The sequence below is a fragment of the Caretta caretta genome, chromosome 16, assembly GCF_965140235.1.
Source record: "Caretta caretta isolate rCarCar2 chromosome 16, rCarCar1.hap1, whole genome shotgun sequence".
NCBI lineage: Eukaryota > Metazoa > Chordata > Testudines > Cheloniidae > Caretta > Caretta caretta.
In genome coordinates this window covers 11740241-11760271 of record NC_134221.1, presented here as the reverse complement: position 1 = coordinate 11760271, position 20031 = coordinate 11740241, and the positions used below count along the sequence as shown (strand labels likewise).

Sequence of the window (20031 nt, the reverse complement as noted above, 5' to 3'; positions counted from 1 at the left end):
AGTTTGGTTTAGTGCCCAGCTGCAGCAGAAGAACCCAGTTGCAAAGGGACAAAGGGAGAAATCTCAAGGATAGAACTAAATTTCTCTGCAGAACTTGCAACATCCACATAATTAGAGGATCACAGCAAAATTCCTCCTCATGCAGCTGCAAACCCCTTCCTGATGAGTGGAGAACCTTTTTGGATCTTAGGGTGCAGGACCTCAGGAAGCCCTTTTTGTGCTTTGCCCCTGCTATGAAAGGGAAGAACAGTGCCCTGAGAGTTTGTCAGTTTCAGATTGGTTCCTCTAGTTGCCAGGTGATCACAATTCCCTTTGTCAGTGGTACTCCATCCCTTCTCTTCATGCCAAGATTACCCATTCCTTTTTTTTCTTCCCCCTGACTGTGCATTAATGCACTTCAGATTTTATAAATCCTTTCCATTCTAGTCTCTTATTAATCATCATCTTGCTTTTGGCGTGCGACGTATTAGCTTTTATTGACGAAATGAAAAATAATTTTCAGCTCTTATTAAATTGTTTGAGGGTAGAAGCAATTAAGATTTCCTTTTTTTTGGTCAAACCATTATCTTAACACTGTTTGTAGTTAATTCTTAAGATTGAGAATAAAGCTGGCTATAATTTACTTGCTAAGCATTTTGATAATGTCTAACATTATTTTAATTGTTAACGATATTAAGTGTTTCTTTTAAAGACATCTTGGATCCTGGACATGAAGAATTCCAAAAAGATCAAAATAATCCACTTGATTTACATGAAATATTGACTGAAATACAGAGTTTGCGAGTGCAGCTTGAAAGAAGCATAGAGACAAACAAGACGTTGCATGAAAAATTGGAGGAGCAGCTTTCAAAAGAAAAGAGAGAAGAAGCAGCCTCAGTGTCAGCTGTGAATATCAACTACCGTTTCAAACGAGATTCACAGCATTATACGGGAATGAACGGTACTGTGCAGTACTTGCTGTTATAACACTGTATAGAAACCTGCGCCTTGTTCTTCAAAGATGCCTCTCTCTCCTAAGGCCTTATATGACATCAGCTATGTTATTTGAGCGCTGTCCATCAGCTTTTCAAATCTCTTTCCTTTTAGAGTTATTAGTGGACGCAGAGGTGAAACTAACACTGTCTGTTCGCCTCTAACTGTCAGTTCCTTTTCATTCAGAAAAAGGTTTGCGGATGGTCTCTGGAATGGATGGATGATGAGGTTAAGTTTCCATAAATTTTGCTTACCTGGGGGTTCTTTATTTAATGCAGAGCTCTCCAGCATTTGCTAGAGGTGACTGTGCATTACTCAAGAATGATCAGGAAGTGCACTGGCTGGTCTTTGTGTAAATCAGCTGTCCCCTTTATACCTTGAGAAGTATTTTATCTTTATTTGCACTGGTGTTCAGTGATAGCATTGTAACAAATCAGAATTCAGGGGAAAATATAGTGAAGTATTTTACACGGAGAGTACAGAAGGCACAAGGATCCTGTCTCCTCTGTCCCTCATGGACCCTGCACTCAGGAGAGCACAGACTGTTTCCTCTTAGTGCCCTGCAGACACAAGTCACCCAATAAAGGGGTGAGGAATGAACCCACCTCTCTTCCCTCACACTAGCCTGCCTAAACACCCTGCTGCACTACAGAGAGCAGGTTACACCAGCCACAGGGGGATTGGGAGAGTTTCACACACATGCACCCATGTGGGTCTATCTAGCCCAATCTTCCTTGTACTCTGTATAAGATACACAGATTCTCAACCAATCAACCATCAAAAACCTCTCATTGACTCTCCACCCTGCCCAGTCATAATAAGATCTTATGGACATCAACCCCCCATTTTCCCCTACCACCTATGAGAAAAGACAATGGCAGGTTTTATTCCCCGCCAGGTGAGGAAGACCCTGAATGCAGAAGAACCAGTATGTTAATTCTGTGCAGGGTTTTCCGTGCCATCAGCACCTAGATTACTGTAACATTTTCTACATGGGCCTGCCCACTCAGAAGCTTAAGTGGGTGCAAAATGTTGCTGCTCGCTTGCTGAGCAATACTGTAGGTCGTGCAGGGAGCCCATAACACCGATAAGTGTACTGGTCCTAGATGCTGGTCTTATCATAGAATATCAGGAAGTCATCTAGTCCAACCCCCTGCTCAAAGCAGGGCCAGTCCCCAATTTTTGCCCCGATCCCTAAATGGCCCCCTCAAGGATTGAGCTCACAACCCTGGGTTTAGCAGGGCAATGCTCAAGCTGCTGAGCTATCCCTCCCCACATCAGCTTGAATGATTAGAGACCTGCTTATCTGAGACACCATTACTTTCTGCCGTACTGCTGCAGCTGAGACTGGAGGGTTGGGAGGGAAGGATCCAGGTGTGGGTTATTTGAGTGCAGACAGGGCAGGCTTTGAAGGCTCTGTGACAAGGCCTGGATTTCTTAGCCTTCTGGCCATGCTCCAGTGGCTGTCTTTTCTCATAGGTGTTTGCGGGGGATGATGTCAATAAGATCTTATGATGACTGGGCAGGGTGCTTTACTTTTTGTGGAGTGTCAGTGAGAGGTTTGTAATTGTTGATTGGATGAGAATATTTTACTGATGCATTTCCAGTGATTAGATTTTGAGAGGTACCCAAAGATTATGTGCTAGAGAAATAAATATACGCATGCCCTGAGTATTGGAGAGCTTCGCTTTACGGGGACTCCTGCTGCTGAAATACTCAGATTTAGGGAGTAGGACCAATGAGAACTTTCTACTGAAAATAGGTTACCTGCTTACTGATGCACTCTCTTTCTGTTCTGGATGTATAGATGTTGGTCACAAATTCTCTGCTCCAGGCAGTAATGTATGTGAATTACAAAATTGTGGACATGGCACATCACCAGCAAAAGCAGGTACACCCAAGGACAAGAACATCATAAATAAGCAAATGTTCTGTATCCCAGGTTTGCCTTTTGAGATTTAGTACGGTATAAATTACTTTCACATTTTGAAAGGATCAGGCTTTAAAAATTAAGTTAAACTTATTCTCTCCCCACTTTAGAGATGCAACTAGCATCTAAAGAAGATTTAGACAACTCTTCGCGGTGCAGTAGCAGCTCATCCACTGGCACATCATGCACCCCTCGTCTTGTTCCCGGTCATCGGATGTGGGCAGACAAAAATGGACGCCATATCCTTGGCTTGATTGAGGATTATAATGCTCTACGGAAGCAGATCTCAGAAGGGCAAAAGCTGGTTTCTGAAATGGAGGCTCCTCTTAGAGAGAGCACTGGGATGAAACACCTGGAACCTGGCGTAAAGGTACACATTGAGAATGACCAGGGGGAAATGAATTTGCCTAGTGTAAAACATGTAGATCAGATAAATGAGCTTCCCTGAACAACTCCGCCAAAGCACCTCAGCCTTGACATGTCCTACTCCGGTTCTTCTACTTCTAGGTCCCTTTTGAACACAGACCATCAGCTGCACGATGATGTGGACAAATGACCTCCTCCTAGTCCTGAGTGAACAATCTCATTTTTATCTGTGGCTTTAAATGTGTTTTAACCTGTGTGTCTCAACAGGTGAAACTACTGCTTCAAAATTGAAGTTAGGATTTATTACATTGGAAATATAATCAGAAATCAGATAATGAAAACATGAAGACAAACTATGTTAAAATGGAGTTAAGGTGGAAAGTAGAACTGGTTGAAACTCAGACTTTCCATTCCGCAGGAAATTTCAGAACAAAAAGTAGAATTTTCAAAATCCCTGGGGAGAGGAAAATCTGAACGTTTTGTTTTGAAATAACTGAAGTGTTTAGTTTTGAAAATTAAAAAAAAAAAAAAAAAAAAAAGGCAAATGTGAAAATTCAAGCCCCAGGCTCAACCATGACTCCTTGGGAGTTTAGGTTCCCCATTGGGATTTTGTAATTATTCCGAAACAGAGTGTAATTCAGATTTAAGGTTAATTTAAAAGAAATCCAAACTTGTCGAAGTACAGAAATGCAAAATTAAAGTTGATTGGGTGCCTTAACTCTGCCCTGTAATGACTCCTCCACAAAATAATTGATACATATTAATGATGGCTGTCATACTAAGTTAAATTGATTTTTGAATAAACAGTATCTTTCATTGCCGTGTCTCCCCCCCCCCCTTATTTATTTATTTTTTTTTTGTCAGTTGAGTCTAGGTGGGAAATCAGCAGCTAGTCTAACAACTTGGGAATTTCCCAACTGGTCAAGTTTCAGCTTTCAAGACACACTGTACTGGATACTCATCAGGCTTCCAGTTGTAGCATACTGATATAGAGTTATCATGGCTGGGCTATACTCCTAGATGTAATAATCTATTCTGCTTTTTCCTTAAATAAGCAAAATGCTTGGTTTGATGTAGGAGGAATATGTTGTATTGAGTTTTTCACCACTTCCCCTTTTATTCAAAAGAAGAAAGGGTGCTTGATTGACTATGTAGAATCTTATACCCTGTGCACATCCATTACTAAATTCAGTTAATAGACCACCTATGTTAAGGTTGTTGAAAAATCCCTGCTGGTCTTTAAAAAACGGGGGGATAATTATATCATGTTAAATTGCAGTGCTTCTCTTTACCAGTTTCATATTAGCAAAGACATTGAATGTAGAGCCCATAACAATTCTGAACATTTTTTCAGGCATTGTATGTGTGCTTATATACTATAGTGATGTCATGTCTGCATGACACTTAAGACTCTCTGAAGTATCTCACATTTTCAGATGACCTAGTTAAGATACTAATAATGACTGAAGAAGTAATCTCCCAGCATGATTGTAACTTGTTTTGTTGGTGTAAAGATAAAAGCAATAAGTTTCACAATTTGCAGTCTACCACCAAGCTTTACATCTCTGAAGTTTCAAACTACTTAGCAAATGGGATATTTTACATGACAGGAGGCTTGTTGTTAGATAACAATGCTAAATAAGCATTCACATGGCATGTTGGATGTGGGAAGGCAGAACAAATGGTTTTCTCCCACTTTCCCCCCCATTGCCATCACTTTGGTAATTCATTTGCTCCCCGTGCAGTCTTTCCCTCCTCTCTTCCCTTTATTTCACGTTTATGCGTTTTCGTCAATTTGGTTTTCTCATCTGTCAGCAGAGGAAAACATTTTAAATGTGCCCTGTTAGTTATTTTAGCATTAAATGGAACAGTTTAAAGGGTCTGCAAAGGAAGAAACATCTCTATTGCTTAAATTGATGTCTGGAGTCATTTGACTTTCAAATAGCATGCCATGAAATGCAAATAGGGAAGGAAAAGAGATGCCAAGTATTTTCCACATTATAGCAAATACACTAAATGTAACCCATTATTAATCACTATTATTGATTAGGATAAATCCCCCCCTCCCCATTCTTGAAAAATGTATAATTCAGCACTCTCTCTCTCAACTATTAAATTAGTTTATCCTGGCACACAATAGCTTTGTTCCTCATCTTAAACATGAAATTCATAGCTACTGGATTTATACCTTTAATTAAAAGCTACATTTTCATAATCCTTTAAAGATAAATATATCATGTTTCTAATCCTACTATACAGGTTCCCGACCAGGAATCACTGAATAACTTTTCTACAAACATTCACACAGTACAGCAGATTTTAGAAGAGGCTGCACGTTTATTAAAACTTCTCTGGAGAGTTTCACTTCCTATGAAAGTTGTACACAGTACTGCTCACTGCAGTCAGGTACGATGTTGTTTCAGTGTAAAGGCAAAAGCAATGAACCATTCAGAGGTTGTTCTGAAAGTTACATAAGATGGTCATATATGAATCATGAAGTTGTTTTGAAGGTTATAAACCGGGTCTGGCCAACCTGCAGCCTGTGGCCACATTCTCCTTTACTATGCAGCTGCAGCTTATGAAGACTTTAAGACCAAATGTGTGATAGCTCTCATCTTTACTATGGATCTCCACCTTGGGGTGACTACAGTCCACAGCGTGCAATACTTCATTTTGATCTAAGCAGAGGTGGCTCAGATCATGAGGCTATCATCTGCTCTATTTTATGCAAATTACATGTTATCCTTGGGTTCTAGGCAAATGGACTTTCAGCTGGAAAAAATTTGGCCACCCCATTATCGGCCCATACTCAGTCTGATTTATATGTTACAAAAAGAACAGGAGTAGTTGTGGTACCTTAGAGACTATTAGGGGCTGTAGCCCACAAAAGCTTATGCTCTAATAAATTTGTTAGTCTCTAAGGTGCCACAAGTCCTCCTGTTCTTTTTGTGGATACAGACTAACACGGCTGCTACTCTGAAACCTGTCATTATATATTACAGTAACACACAGTAAGAATCTCCTTTCCAGTTAATGATAAGCACCCTATCTCATGGCTTTGATGTAATCAGAATGCTATGTTTCACCTTCATCACTATCACATCTGATCTATAAAACAGAAATTTTTTTAAAGTGCAACAAAACCCCAAAACAACTTTTATAACCTTTTTAACCAAAAAGGATTACAATATGGAAATGAACTAACGTAAACGGAATGCATAGATACGTGTCACAATATCACCACTCAACATTGAACTGTTCCAAGCTAAAAATCAAACTGTGGCTTTAAAATCTAATTTTTTTTCTCGTGAGATGTTTTGTGTGTGAGAGTATGCGTGAGAGAGAGACAGAACATTACTAAAAATAAATGTGTTGGAAGGCAAAGGTTATTTTAATAACATTCTTTTGTTAAAATGTTGCACTATCTTTAAAAAAATTATAAACTAAAGTAACCTGTGCTCTCCAGTATATCACTTGAGCTGTGATCCTGTAGTTGGTGATGCTATCAGAAAGCCTTGAAGGGGTGTGTAATTCAGCTAGTACTGTGTATGTGTGTATTTAAATGTGTTCGGTGTGTGTGTGTGTGTGTGAGCCTGTACTGCAACACATGCGCATACTTATCTGAACATACATGTATATTTCTGCACATGTGTAGACATTCACACACTATCGACATACACCACTGTCTCTCAAAATACACCAAATACAGAAAAAACTTCATTTGCATGCACATCCAAACCATGATGATAAGGATCAAGGCCTGCTCAAAATCTGGCCCCATAAGTTCAAGAGAGCTTGTGCTTAGAGCTGGAGTTTGTGCAAGGATCCAGATCAGTGACATTGTCAAGTGACCTTGGCGTTCCGTTTAGTAGCCCTGTCCCAAAGGATAGTAATCACACCAAGATGATGGAAGTAAAGCCTTTAAATAAACAGGACAGATTGTAAACTAATCTTGCAATCACACTGCTCCTGTCACTGTTATGATGCATTCAGATCCTCTGATTAAAAGCCATTTTATAATATATATATATATGGAAAGTAGAAATACACAGTAGACCAGGTTCCCAAACAGTGGTCTATGGACTACTTATAGACTTTTGAGCACTCGCTGGTCACATGGTACTGGCTTGCTGTATAGTTTCCAGTGGAGAGCAAAAGAACTGATGGGAATGGAAGATTAAAGAGCAGAAGTAGACATTGGTGTTATCCTTTTCCCAAAAGGTTAAAACATTAATTGCATTAAAGACAACTAAAAATGCACAAATACTTTCCTCAAATTAGTTTTCTGTGTAAGGAGTTGCTCTATTTGCCTCTTGGATGTCTTGTGATTACAGATGGTACAGTTGAGATTGGGAGGGGTGGTGGCCATGAGACACTCCATTAAGAGGTCCATACTATGAAGAAGTTTCAAGGCTCTTTCACTAAATTGTTTAGCAGTTAACTATATGCTGTAGTTTATATAAGAATTCTGAAGTCCATTATTTGCTTCTTTCAATTTAGGATGAAGGAATGAAAACAGAAATACTTAGACTCCATAAGAAATTGTCTGAGCAGGAGAAGAAGCTACATATTACTGTCAAACGCTTGCACTCTACAAACCAGCTGAAGGAAAACATGGAGAAAGTCATCATTGATCAGTGTTAGTGAATGATCTATTATTAGTTCCTCAGTTTCTTCTATTTTATTTCTGTAGATGGTTAACTAACTGAAATGAAATGAATGAAGAAACTGTTTCTAGTATGAAACCACTTCTGTTGAAGTGCTCCTGAATATATTTAATAGCCAGTGTTAAATGCTTCCTGGACTCCAAAGTATATACTATATAAAGCTTGAGGCTTTGTTCCATGAGGAAGAAATTCATCCCAGTGCATAAGGCAGGCTGGCACATAGCTCTATGTCCCATGTCACTCCCCTAACTTAAGTGTCATGTAGGGACTTGTGCAGGCCTGTTGTAATGGGGTGAAATTTCACCCATAAGCCATTGTTGTATGATCCTCATTGTCAAAACAGATCTGTTGAGTTATTTCATTTAATGTACCAATTTCCTATCTTGCAAGGACTGTCTATTAAGGGGAAGCAATGTTTTCTCTAGTTCATTATATCTCTGTGGCCCTTTCCCTCCCAAAATAGTGATGATACCAGAGTCCTAGTAAACCTAGAATTATTGAGAGTTTTCTGGTGTGTTTCTGTGTTGCACCTCTATCACAGTAACTGGGAATAGAGTTGCTAGTCAAAGAGAGGTGCCATAGCAGCAGAACTGACCATGTGAAACATCCTGGGAAGAGTCTAGAATACTCTCTAGACTGTATTAGAGGATTGCAGAAGAATTGAAGAGGACTCAGTAGCATGAGGATGGGGAGCTTACTACTAAGCATGGCAGTCCTGATGGGGAAAACTAGGACAGGCTGTAACATGAAATTTCGTTCTTAACAGCCATGTCCAGAGACTTATAAGAAACATGAATTAAATCACCTGCTTTTAATGTAGCTTCCAAAAATTTGTCAGAACTGCATATTCTGTAGTTGTGATTTTGTGTTGGAACTGGACTGTTTGGTGTTTGATACAACATTCAGGAACCTTAACTATTACACAAGTACAGCCGCCAACTCAAACATTCAAAACCAGGACATGTATAGGTATGGCAGATGCACTACAAAACAACTAAACAATTTATATCAAGCACAATCTTTAACCAGCCCTATTTAACTCATGTGTGCCATTCACCACCCAAACTAACCTCTACTACACCACCCTTAACTCTGACCTGTGGTTACTGGCTTACAGTCTTCAGTGTTTTGTTTGTTTTATGCCTGCCACTTCCCACCTGCTCCCTCCCCACTTCTCTCAGTGAATTGGCAGTAACAAGCCTTCAAGAGAAGATGGCAGTCCCACTCTGCTCATCCCTTGGGCAGTAGGGGGGCTCCTACATCCTGCTACTTATTCTTTAAGCCCCACTATCTCCAAGCCACTAAATGATTCTCGTTTGACAACTCTCATTGATTAGCAAATAGGCAATAGGGAAGGAAGCGGGGAAGGAGACTTTTGGCTTAAGGAAATTGTAGTCCCATGTGCACACACGTATGGCTTTACAATAATTTTATGGGATTTTTTAAAATGTGAACGTTAAAGCAAAGAAATGTAGATGTTACCCACCAATGAGCTGATTGGTGAGGAGCCTGTCTAGTCCCAAGACACACTTTCATTGGCAGTCAGATTGCATCTACTAGCTGCACAATGCAAGGTGAACATTCAATGGGATACAAACCTTCTGCTTCAGGACCTCATCTGTTCACCAGCAGGGATCTGGAAGGAGCCACTTCTCCCCTCTCTCCATGCTATATTATGGCACATTTTGGTGCATCATCGCCTCGATGGCTCAAAGGTCTCTTCCAGCATGACATATATGCTCTTTTGAGTAATTAATCTAGAATTTAAAATGTTCTCTAATATCCGCTAAATGTGTTTGAAACGGCCTTACATCAGTGCCATGAGTTACTCAAATCACTGGCAACCACATTTCAGTGTTGTTCTGCTCCAAAACTGCAAACGTTTAAAAAAAAAAAAAAAAAAAAAGTTACCTGCATCTTTTTTCTGCAGCTCAGTATTTATAGGCTGTGTTTAGACCAGTCTTTTCAGAAGTGTCATTGTAACAAATGACATTAACATTGGTTTTATTCAATCCAAATTTCTGTTTTGTTCAATTTTTTGGAAGTTAAATAGCTCAGTTTATGATTTCAAAAAGAATTCTAGAGTTATATTATTTTGTCTGTTTAAAAAATATCCTTGGGATGGAGTCTCTCTTATCTGGGATGGCAGTCCCTGTCTTCTAATGACTTACACCCGGTGTAGACCTCTAGGGTAGTTCAGTGCGGTTACACAGGGTGTAAAATAGTGTAGATTTGGGGCTAACCCAACCACACACAGCCCCCGCCTCCCCCAAACACATCCAAACAGTTCACAACCTGTTCTGAATTAGATCTTGATAAAATGAAGCCATCATGTTCTAAAATCTCCTGATGCAAAATGCTGCCTGGCTAATAGCAGCTTACTATTAGTTTCATATACTCTAAATTCTGTTCATGTATGGAACTTAATATTTTTGATTTGGAAAAATCTAGTTTTGTCAGGTAAAATGAATTTACTAACAGTTCTTTATGAGCGGAGAGCACTGTGTTACACAAAGGGACCTTGATACAATTTTCTGTAAGTTTCGTTGATTATGGGAATTATGGATGTCAGGTTACTGTTGCCTTTTAGAGCAATTTCAGAAATGTTTCTGAAGTGCATCTCTCCACAAACTCCTGACCATGCATAAAGGAAGCTAGGTGAATCAGAGGAAGCTGCTAAATTGTATCTTCATGCTTAAAGTTCCTATTTCAAGTAGCAAGAAATCACAAGATCAAAGTGGGTGACCTTCCCTTCCATCTTATTCTCCACAATCCAAATTCCTGCTAGCTGGGTAGCACCCCTAAAAGTCTACAGTCTGCCTTCAAGTCCCCTAGCAGTATTAGCTTGAGTGTTCCTAAATATGTTTAGAGGCACAGATAGGCACATTCTCATGGCTATGAGTCTCTCTTACACATTCTTAGGACGAGAGAACTCTGCTTATAAACCTCATCTGAACATGTAACAATGCAGAGCCAAATTGCTGTAATCTGCCAGAGCTATAATTATCTCACGTCAGCTATATCCGTGGAGTTGGTGGGTTCTTATTATTGTAATGAAAAATCTTTATTATGCCTAAATTGTTTGTTTGTTTTTTAAGACTGGAATATTAAATTTCTACTTCAACAGTATTTTTGAGCAGTTGAGCCGAGAGCTTAGAGAATCACATTTTTAACCTGGCATTTCAAAGATCAGTTCTTTATATAAACAACCCCCACTCTATTCTTAGGTCTTTTTCTCTCTCAGGGCTAACCAACCAGATTAATAGATAAAAACTTGGAACCCTTCAGAACAAGTCACTCTTGCATGATTTCTCCAGGGGGTATATAGGCTGTCATGTCCTTGAACTGCCAGTTCCTTCATGCTGGAGGAGCTGGCGTACATATTTCGCCATCTGTCCTTCCTCCCCCGCCCCCCCCCCCCAATATCTTCCCTCTCAGTCTCAGAGAACTGATTTTAATTGGGTCATGCTTCATCTCCCCTTTCCATAGACTTTGACTTCCATGGAGGCTGCATTGAGCCCTTACAACATAAGCTTCTTGGAGCAGGGAATCCATTTGATCAGTATTGTAGAGGGCTATGCACATCCATGGCTCAAAATAATTCTCTTAAATACAGTGTTGCAATATACATGTTATTACTTGGTTAGTCCTAGTTATGGGAGGAGTATTTTAAAAGCTCTCACCCTTTTGTTCTGCATATCTGACAGGCAGAATAGTCAGGTGGACTGAGCACAGGCCTGGGAAATGGGCAATCATGAATTCTAGTTCTGGCATTGCCACTGACTGCCCCTCTGGTCTTGGGCAAGTCACTTAGCTGTTCATGAAATTATACCCACATCCCAGGGTTGTTGTAAGCTTACTCAGTGTTTGTACAACAATTTATATCATCAAGGGGTGTCAGTTCTCCTAGGTTTTGATAACTAGGTTGAAATGGCTAGGGGAAAAAGGGTGGATGGGATGGGTGGTGGGTCATTTGCCCAATTTGTAGATCTTGGTGTGTGTTTTTACTATTTTTTAACAGCACATCTAATAAATGCAAAGAAAGAAGTGTAAGTGCTAAGTAGTATTGTGTCTAATCTATACTCTCTCTTTGCAGTGGCTTTAACCCATGATGTTTTAAAGAAGGCTAGAGGAAACCTAGAAGTAAGTAAAATCTGTTTCCATGAAGTGCCCTGTGGTACGTAGTACTCTGCTATTGTAAGTACATTTAATATAAATTGCCATGTTAGTAATATACTTTGCAGCATTACTGTCAGTTGCTTGGTTTGTATTTCCCACTGGTCTGGTGTAAACATGAGGGGTTGGTTACATTCATTTAATAAATTTTCCTTAATATTTAATGTTTAAATGTTAAAATTTAAATTGCACATGATAGGCTTGAAAGGATTAGATTTTGTCGGTAAATGCCAATTTGTCTTACACACACAAACAGATGATGGAAATAGTTTTCAATCTAAATTTACAGATAGGCAAGGTAAGAAAAATGCTGCTTTGAGAACTTACTAGCATTTGTTTTAAGGATATTTACCTTGCAAATGTTGACATGGTATGTTTAATAGTTATAAAGCTTTAATGTTGTGAGTCTCAATATCTACTTTCATTAAATAACTGATGAACCCCCCTAAGAATTCCCAAGTTAAAAATTTAAAAAATAATTTATCAAACATCTGTCAAAATAATAAAAAAACAGTCAAATTCTGCCAATCCTACTTATAATTAGTGTTTACCAGATAACTGGCTCAACCCTGTCTTCTTGCTTATGCCTTTCGTAGCTTAGTAGTCCTATCCTTTCCCACCTCATCCAGTTGTTCACGGTCAGCATAAGGCCCAGTCCAGTAACCTCACTTCCAATGCCCTATCGTATCTTCTGCCCAAGCTCATGAAGAAAATCTTATTCTGTGCTGCCTTCGACATGTCTTAATAGTTGGCTTTGTTTTTTAAAATCTGGACCCAGTGGGGAAAGCTTCTGCAAACAGACATTTGCTAATGCAACCTTTTAAATTAGTTTGAGTTCTAAACGGTCTCCTTTTGCATCTCCAGAGCTGAAGTAGAGCTCTGTGTAGCTTGAGAGCTTGTCTCTCTCACGAACAGCAGTTGGTCCAATAAAAAATTATTACCTCAGCCGCGTGGTGTCTCTAATATCCTGGGACTGACCTGGCTACAACAAACCCTGCAAACAACCCTTTCATATTTGATTTTCCTCAAGCACATTTAGACTTCACACCCTGGAGACCATAGCATATTAACATCCCTCTCTGTCCTACTCTTTTAGTCATACGCCCCTTTAATGACACCCCTGCTTGTAAACCATTTCCAACTTTCGCCACCAACTCCCCTCCATCCTTTTACAACTCTCATCTTTTATGAATCGTTCCTCCATTAGCCCCCTCACAATGATTTCTCAAAGCTTTTCTTATCTAGATGCTGTGTTGTTGTCCCTACCTTGCCTGGGTGAGAACCTGATTATGCAAAAGGATCCTTATTCCTACAAGGAATTGTATTACGCTCAGCAGGTCTCCATGCAGAAGTAATAGGCCATGCTTGCAGATGGTCCTTTTGCAAGATCAGAGTCCTAGAGCGTAAGATATGTCAATTTGGGGGCTATTCTAGATCTTGGAAAGTCCTATGTGAGTTTAAAGTGCTATGAAATGTATTAATAAGTGCTTTTCTTACCAGGTTCAGCCAGCTGAAAATCAAAAAGCAGCTTCACATACCAACAAGAAAAGGATTCTGTGAAGGACAAAGTTCCACTAATAAAGCCTGTTCCTTCATGTGATCATTGTGTAGGCTTCTTTACAGTTTAAGCCTTAATATTGGTTGGTTTAAAAGGTTCGCTTGGAACTTCAGTAGATGACACCCTTTGACAAAACTATTGGGAAATAACTTATTTAACATAGGGTAAAGATTGGTTTTGAATATTTATTATATGAACAGGTACTGGAGAAAAGTGCAGAAAGTGTTTAAAATGGGCTCATCTGAACTTTTCTACGTTTTTCTTATGCTGTAATTTTTTTTTTTAAGTAGATGCATTCTGTTTCTTCCTGTGGTACGATATTTCCTAGTGCCTAAAAGACTTAGTCCAGGTAGTTAGCCTTCTCCAAACTTCTTTTACAATGAATACTTGCAGCAGGGTAACAGTTTTTCTTTAGAAAAAAGAAAAGGAGTACTTGTAGCACCTTAGAGACTAACCAATTTATTTGAGCATGAGCTTTCGTGAGCTACAGCTCACTTCATCAGATGTATACCGTGGAAACTGCAGCAGACTTTATATATACACAGAGAATATGAAACAATACCTCCTCCCACCCCACTGTCCTGCTGGTAATAGCTTATCTAAAGTGATCATCAGGTGGGCCATTTCCAGCACAAATCCAGGTTTTCTCACCCTCCACCCCCCCATACAAATTCACTCTCCTGCTGGTGCTAGCCCATCCAAAGTGACAACTCTTTACATAATCAAGTCGGGCTATTTCCTGCATAAATCCAGGTTTTCTCACATCCCCCCCCACCCCCATACACACACAAACTCACTCTCCTGCTGGTAATAGCTCATCTAAACTGACCACTCTCCAAGTTTAAATCCAAGTTAAACCAGAACATCTGGGGGGGGGGGGGGTAGGAAAAAACAAGAGGAAACAGGCTACCTTGCATAATGACTTAGCCACTCCCAGTCTCTATTTAAGCCTAAATTAATAGTATCCAATTTGCAAATGAATTCCAATTCAGCAGTTTCTCGCTGGAGTCTGGATTTGAAGTTTTTTTGTTTTAAGATAGCGACCTTCATGTCTGTGATTGCGTGACCAGAGAGATTGAAGTGTTCTCCGACTGGTTTATGAATGTTATAATTCTTGACATCTGATTTGTGTCCATTTATTCTTTTACGTAGAGACTGTCCAGTTTGACCAATGTATATGGCAGAGGGGCATTGCTGGCACATGATGGCATATATCACATTGGTGGATGTGCAGGTGAACGAGCCTCTGATAGTGTGGCTGATGTTATTAGGCCCTGTGATGGTGTCCCCTGAATAGATATGTGGGCACAATTGGCAACGGGCTTTATTGCAAGGATAGGTTCCTGGGTTAGTGGTTCTGTTGTGTGGTATGTGGTTGTTGGTGAGTATTTGCTTCAGGTTGCGGGGCTGTCTGTAGGCAAGGACTGGCCTGTCTCCCAAGACTTCTGAGAGTGTTGGGTCATCCTTTAGGATAGGTTGTAGATCCTTAATAATGCGTTGGAGGGGTTTTAGTTGGGGGCTGAAGGTGACCGCTAGTGGCGTTCTGTTATTTTCTTTGTTAGGCCTGTCCTGTAGTAGGTAACTTCTGGGAACTCTTCTGGCTCTATCAATCTGTTTCTTTACTTCTGCAGGTGGGTATTGTAGTTGTAAGAAAGCTTGACAGAGATCTTGTAGGTGTTTGTCTCTGTCTGAGGGGTTGGAGCAAATGCGGTTGTATCGCAGAGCTTGGCTGTAGACGATGGATCGTGTGGTGTGGTCAGGGTGAAAGCTGGAGGCATGCAGGTAGGAATAGCGGTCAGTAGGTTTCCGGTATAGGGTGGTGTTTATGTGGCCATTGTTTATTAGCACTGTAGTGTCCAGGAAGTGGATCTCTTGTGTGGACTGGACCAGGCTGAGGTTGGTGGTGGGATGGAAATTGTTGAAATCATGGTGTAATTCCTCAAGGGCTTCTTTTCCATGGGTCCAGATGATGACGATGTCATCAATATAGCGCAAGTAGAGTAGGGGCTTTAGGGGACGAGAGCTGAGGAAGCGTTGTTCTAAATCAGCCATAAAAATGTTGGCATACTGTGGGGCCATGCGGGTACCCATAGCAGTGCCGCTGATCTGAAGGTATACATTGTCCCCAAATGTGAAATAGTTATGGGTAAGGACAAAGTCACAAAGTTCACGGTATACATCTGATGAAGTGAGCTGTAGCTCACGAAAGCTCATGCTCAAATAAATTGGTTAGTCTCTAAGGTGCTACAAGTCCTCCTTTTCTTTTTGCGAATACAGACTAACACGGCTGTTACTCTGAAACCAGTTTTTCTTTAGGTCTGCCTTGCATCACTGGATTTTAGGACTATGGGAAGCTTTCAGTATTTTAAAGCATTGTCAATATGTGCATGAAGGATTTTGCTGAGAGCTACCTGGTGTTGAGCTAACATTCTAAAGTAGCAATTAGAATCTGATGGTAGGTCTGAAAATGTGAATTAAAATCAGACATTTGTTAAACCTGTTCATGTTAATTATTTTGTTTGGAACTCCAGAGCTTTTGGAGCACTATCTTACCATAAACCACCTGTGATCAAAGTCTTCCCAATTTTTGGCTGGGTCACTTGTTTTCTCTGAAGAAATATGGAAGCGTTCCTGCCCCTCTGGTGTTCAGTAATCACTCGGAGAAGGTGGTTGACAGAGATCTGCTTCATTCAGTTCCAACCACCTCTGCATTACATAACCCAAGCCTCTTAGAAGTACAGTTCAAGTGTAAACCCGAGTAGAATACACGGGTTTGTGGGGGTGCTCAGCACATCAAGGTCAGAGAACTTTGCTTAGTAGTAGCTGCAGGGGCAGCACTCCTAGTACAGCAGCCCCTCCCCCCAGGTATTTAAGGGCAGCACTGCCCCAGCCCCCCTCAGTTCCTTCTTCACACCTGCTCCTTGAGTCTGAGCACTCCATGTGCTACTGGACCTCATGCTTTTTCTGTCTGTGTTTGTGGTTTTGTTATATCGTAGTTTATAGTTCATTATTGTAGTATCCTTAGGTTTTTGTTAGGTAGTAATTACGTACAGTTTAGCCTGGTGGGATGTCCTCTCCGGGTTTTAAACACTATCCATCATGTGGGGTAGCTGTCCTCAATAGTGACTCCCCCCGCACCACACACTTAGTGTTTATTGGGCCTGCTGGAGGGGCATATGAAGGAAGATGCTCCATCTGTAAATTGTGCAAGAAGAGTACAGAGGTGCCAAGAGACTTGTGCCTTAAGCAGCACCTTCTGGAGCAGGTCATGAGACGTGCTTTGGCCCCAGGGAAATCTGCAGATTGTCCTGTCCTGGAGAGCCTTTTGGAACCACCTTATTTCCTCAAAATTTCACGTATGAAACTGCAGCAAAATAATTTCATAGTAAAAGCCCTTGTACCCCAGCAACTATTGGTGTTTCTCTTTTACCAGTGACTTTCAGTGGGAGTTTTGCTCTTAAGTCACACGGGTGTTTTGTGTCTCAATAGGAGCTAAGCTCTCTCCACCTAACGTTGGGGCCAGATTTTCAAGAGTACTTGGAAATCTAGCCCAGCAAGGGAAGCGAAAGCACAAAAATGGAGTGCTGCTGTCTTTAGCTGACACCAGGGGGAAGCAAACTCATTGGGCTGCGTTGATAGGAATACATGGAAAAAATTGAAAGTTAAAAATAACCTTTGCAAATCAAAAGGAAAAACAGCGTATAGTCAAACTTGCACTTCACTCTCATTGTGCTCACATCTCTTTAAAAACATTGTTAATTTTACTAAGTAGCTAAATTATAGACACTCAGCTGTAATCAAAATACGCTATACATTTCAACTTTCAAAATTAATCATCCTACGTTTTTGTATTACAACACCTGAAAGAAACAGGTGGGCAGCTATATATAGTGCATCGGTATCTACTGGTTTGCCTGCAGCTTTTATTCACACCATCTGTATGTTTCTTATTTGCCTTGCCTTCCCTAGACGATTTGCCACTCCCCCAGACCAGAACGCTGCTCCTGATCCCTTGCTCCCACTGTCAGTTGTGAGGGATGCATCCATTTTAAAAGGACAAGTGCCTCTCCTAGCATTTGGATGGGGGAAATGGGGAGGGGGGGGAAATGAAAAAGAATTTCCAGCTGACCCAATTTCAAATATATCATTACCTCTTGAAAAAGAGACGATCCTGAGAGATCAAAGTATTTCAATTTAATGAGAAGTTCCTCTTAAGCGCACACAATTTATTGGGGCAGTTTAAAAATAATTAAAAGAAAAACCTTACCAGCTGGAACGCTGCAAAAAAGACAAAACTTATGGTGTGTTAATTTTGTTTAATGAGAACCAAGTTTAAATTTTCTTTAAAAATAACTATGGGGGAAAAAGACAGGAGGGATAGACAGAAGGGTTTAAAGAAGTCATTTGGTTTCTGAGTGCTGACCTTGCTTTTGTTTTATGCTCAGGGTGGGTAGAGGACTTGGTGGCCGCATGGTCTGGTAGCTAGGTCAGCTTTCTATACCACAGAGGTGTCTGGGCTTGGCCCAGACTATGTGCAAAGAGGCATGATACTGGACTGTATGCAAAAGGAACTGGCTACTGCTCATGAAAGGCCAGCATTGACCACACCTCAGCCTCCGAATGAGCCTTTGCTCAATGCAGCCTCTAAGCATGCCCCTGCAATGCCCCAATAGGCTTGAGGCACCCTGCAAGCTTGAAGCAGCCTGGAAACGCTGGGGCACACACACGTGATGTCCCCAACAATGCCCCAAACAAACCCCCGCCCCCATAGGCTTGAGACAGCCCCACGACATGCCCCTGACACACCTCCGTAGACCAGAAGCATCGTCGAACCACAACCCTGAGTTACCCCCGCCACACGCCAATAGGGTAGAGGCATCGTCAAAAGACATGCCCCTGCCATGCCCCCACCACACCCCCATAGTTAGAGGCGTCATCTAACCACTACCCTGATGCCCATGCCACACCACCGTAGGTTAGAGGCATCATCAAAAGACACACCCCTGCCATGCCCCCCAGGCTAAAGGCATCGTCAAACCACAACCCTGACACGCCCCCGCCACACCCCCAGGCTAAAGGCATCATCAAACTACAACCCTGACATGCACCTGACACGCCCCCCATAGGTTAGAGGCATCATCAAAAGACACACCCCTGCCACCCCCCCCCCCGCAAGTTAAAGGCATCGTCAAACCACAACCCTGACACGCCTTTGAGACGCCCCCATAGGTTAGCGGCATCATCAAAAGACACGCCCCTGCCATACACCCCCAGGCTAAAGGCATGGTCAAACCACACCCCTGACTCGCCCCTGCCACATCCCCCATAAGTTAGAGGTATTGTCAAAAGACACACCCCTGACATGCCCCCGCCACACCCCCATAGGTGAGAGGCATTGTCAAAAGACATGCCCCCTGCTATGCCCCCAAAATGCTCCCACAGACTCAAGGTAGCCTCAAAATATGCCCCCGCCGTGCTCTGATAGGCCCGCCCAGAGGCTCTAGGCATCCTGGCTAAGCCACTGACACACCCCCGCTACACCCGTGGCACACCTGCATAGGCTCAAGCCATCATCGTAACACACCCCTGACATGTTCCCCACTACACCCCCCCATAGGCTTGAAGCAGCCTCAAAACACCCCCGACATGCCCCCATAGGGTCTAGGCAGCCTCGAACCACGCCCCCGCCATATCCCTGATACCCCTGTGTGCTCACATCAGCCTTGATACATGCCTGAGGACACCGGGGTGTTTCAATAGTGTCCCCCATGTCATCCTCAGCTCCTGCCTCCGAGCCTGCCTCCATCCATACCTCCCACTGTGGGGGCTGACTATCCCCCTTCCACACCCTTATCTGTAGCCCTGTGCCCAATGCTGCATCTCTGCTCTGCATGTGAGGAGAGCCGTCCAGTCACACTGCACTGTGGGGTGGGTTTTGTGTTGGAGAAACACATCCAGTGAAGGACAAAGCGGTGACAATTGCCTTTCTTTGATTTGTAACCTCAAACACATGACCGCCCCCGTGTCCACAACTAGCACTGAACGTTAATGTTCTGTCTCTCGGTGCGCTGTAAGAGTGTGTCTTCACAAAGCACTTTCATCCAGAATGTCTATATTCTCCCTAAAGCGCGGCAGCTGTTGACTAGTGCACGGGAACCTGGCCCCAAGCCTTATGGTGGGAGGCAAAAGTGAGGGAGAACTACAGGAGGGAAGGTATTATGCAGCACAGAACTAGCTGAGTTAACTCCGACAGCTGGGGTAGAATCGAATCCAACAGAAACAATGAGTTAACGAGAAATGATAGCAGCTAGATACAGTTCCATTGTCTGATTACAAATCATATACTTTAATACCGTACAGAA

At 41.7% G+C, this 20031-nt stretch overlaps 1 protein-coding gene across 4 annotated transcripts in view; it reads left to right on the top strand.

Moving 5' to 3' along the window:
- CDK5RAP2 (CDK5 regulatory subunit associated protein 2) overlaps positions 1–13711 on the top strand; it is a 103754-nt gene extending 90043 nt beyond the window's left edge. For 3 of the 4 annotated variants that reach the window (XM_075120564.1, XM_075120563.1, XM_075120562.1), the window contains exons 33-39: positions 692–940; positions 2780–2914; positions 3013–3272; positions 5528–5674; positions 7769–7907; positions 12032–12078; positions 13612–13711. In XM_075120564.1, the coding sequence (XP_074976665.1) occupies positions 692–940; positions 2780–2914; positions 3013–3272; positions 5528–5674; positions 7769–7907; positions 12032–12078; positions 13612–13671 (1037 nt within the window). In that variant the 3' untranslated portion in view covers positions 13672–13711. The remainder of the gene's footprint in view (positions 1–691; positions 941–2779; positions 2915–3012; positions 3273–5527; positions 5675–7768; positions 7908–12031; positions 12079–13611) is intronic. The other variant, XM_075120565.1, reaches the window with a different exon arrangement.
- The last annotated feature ends 6320 nt before the right edge of the window (positions 13712–20031 follow it).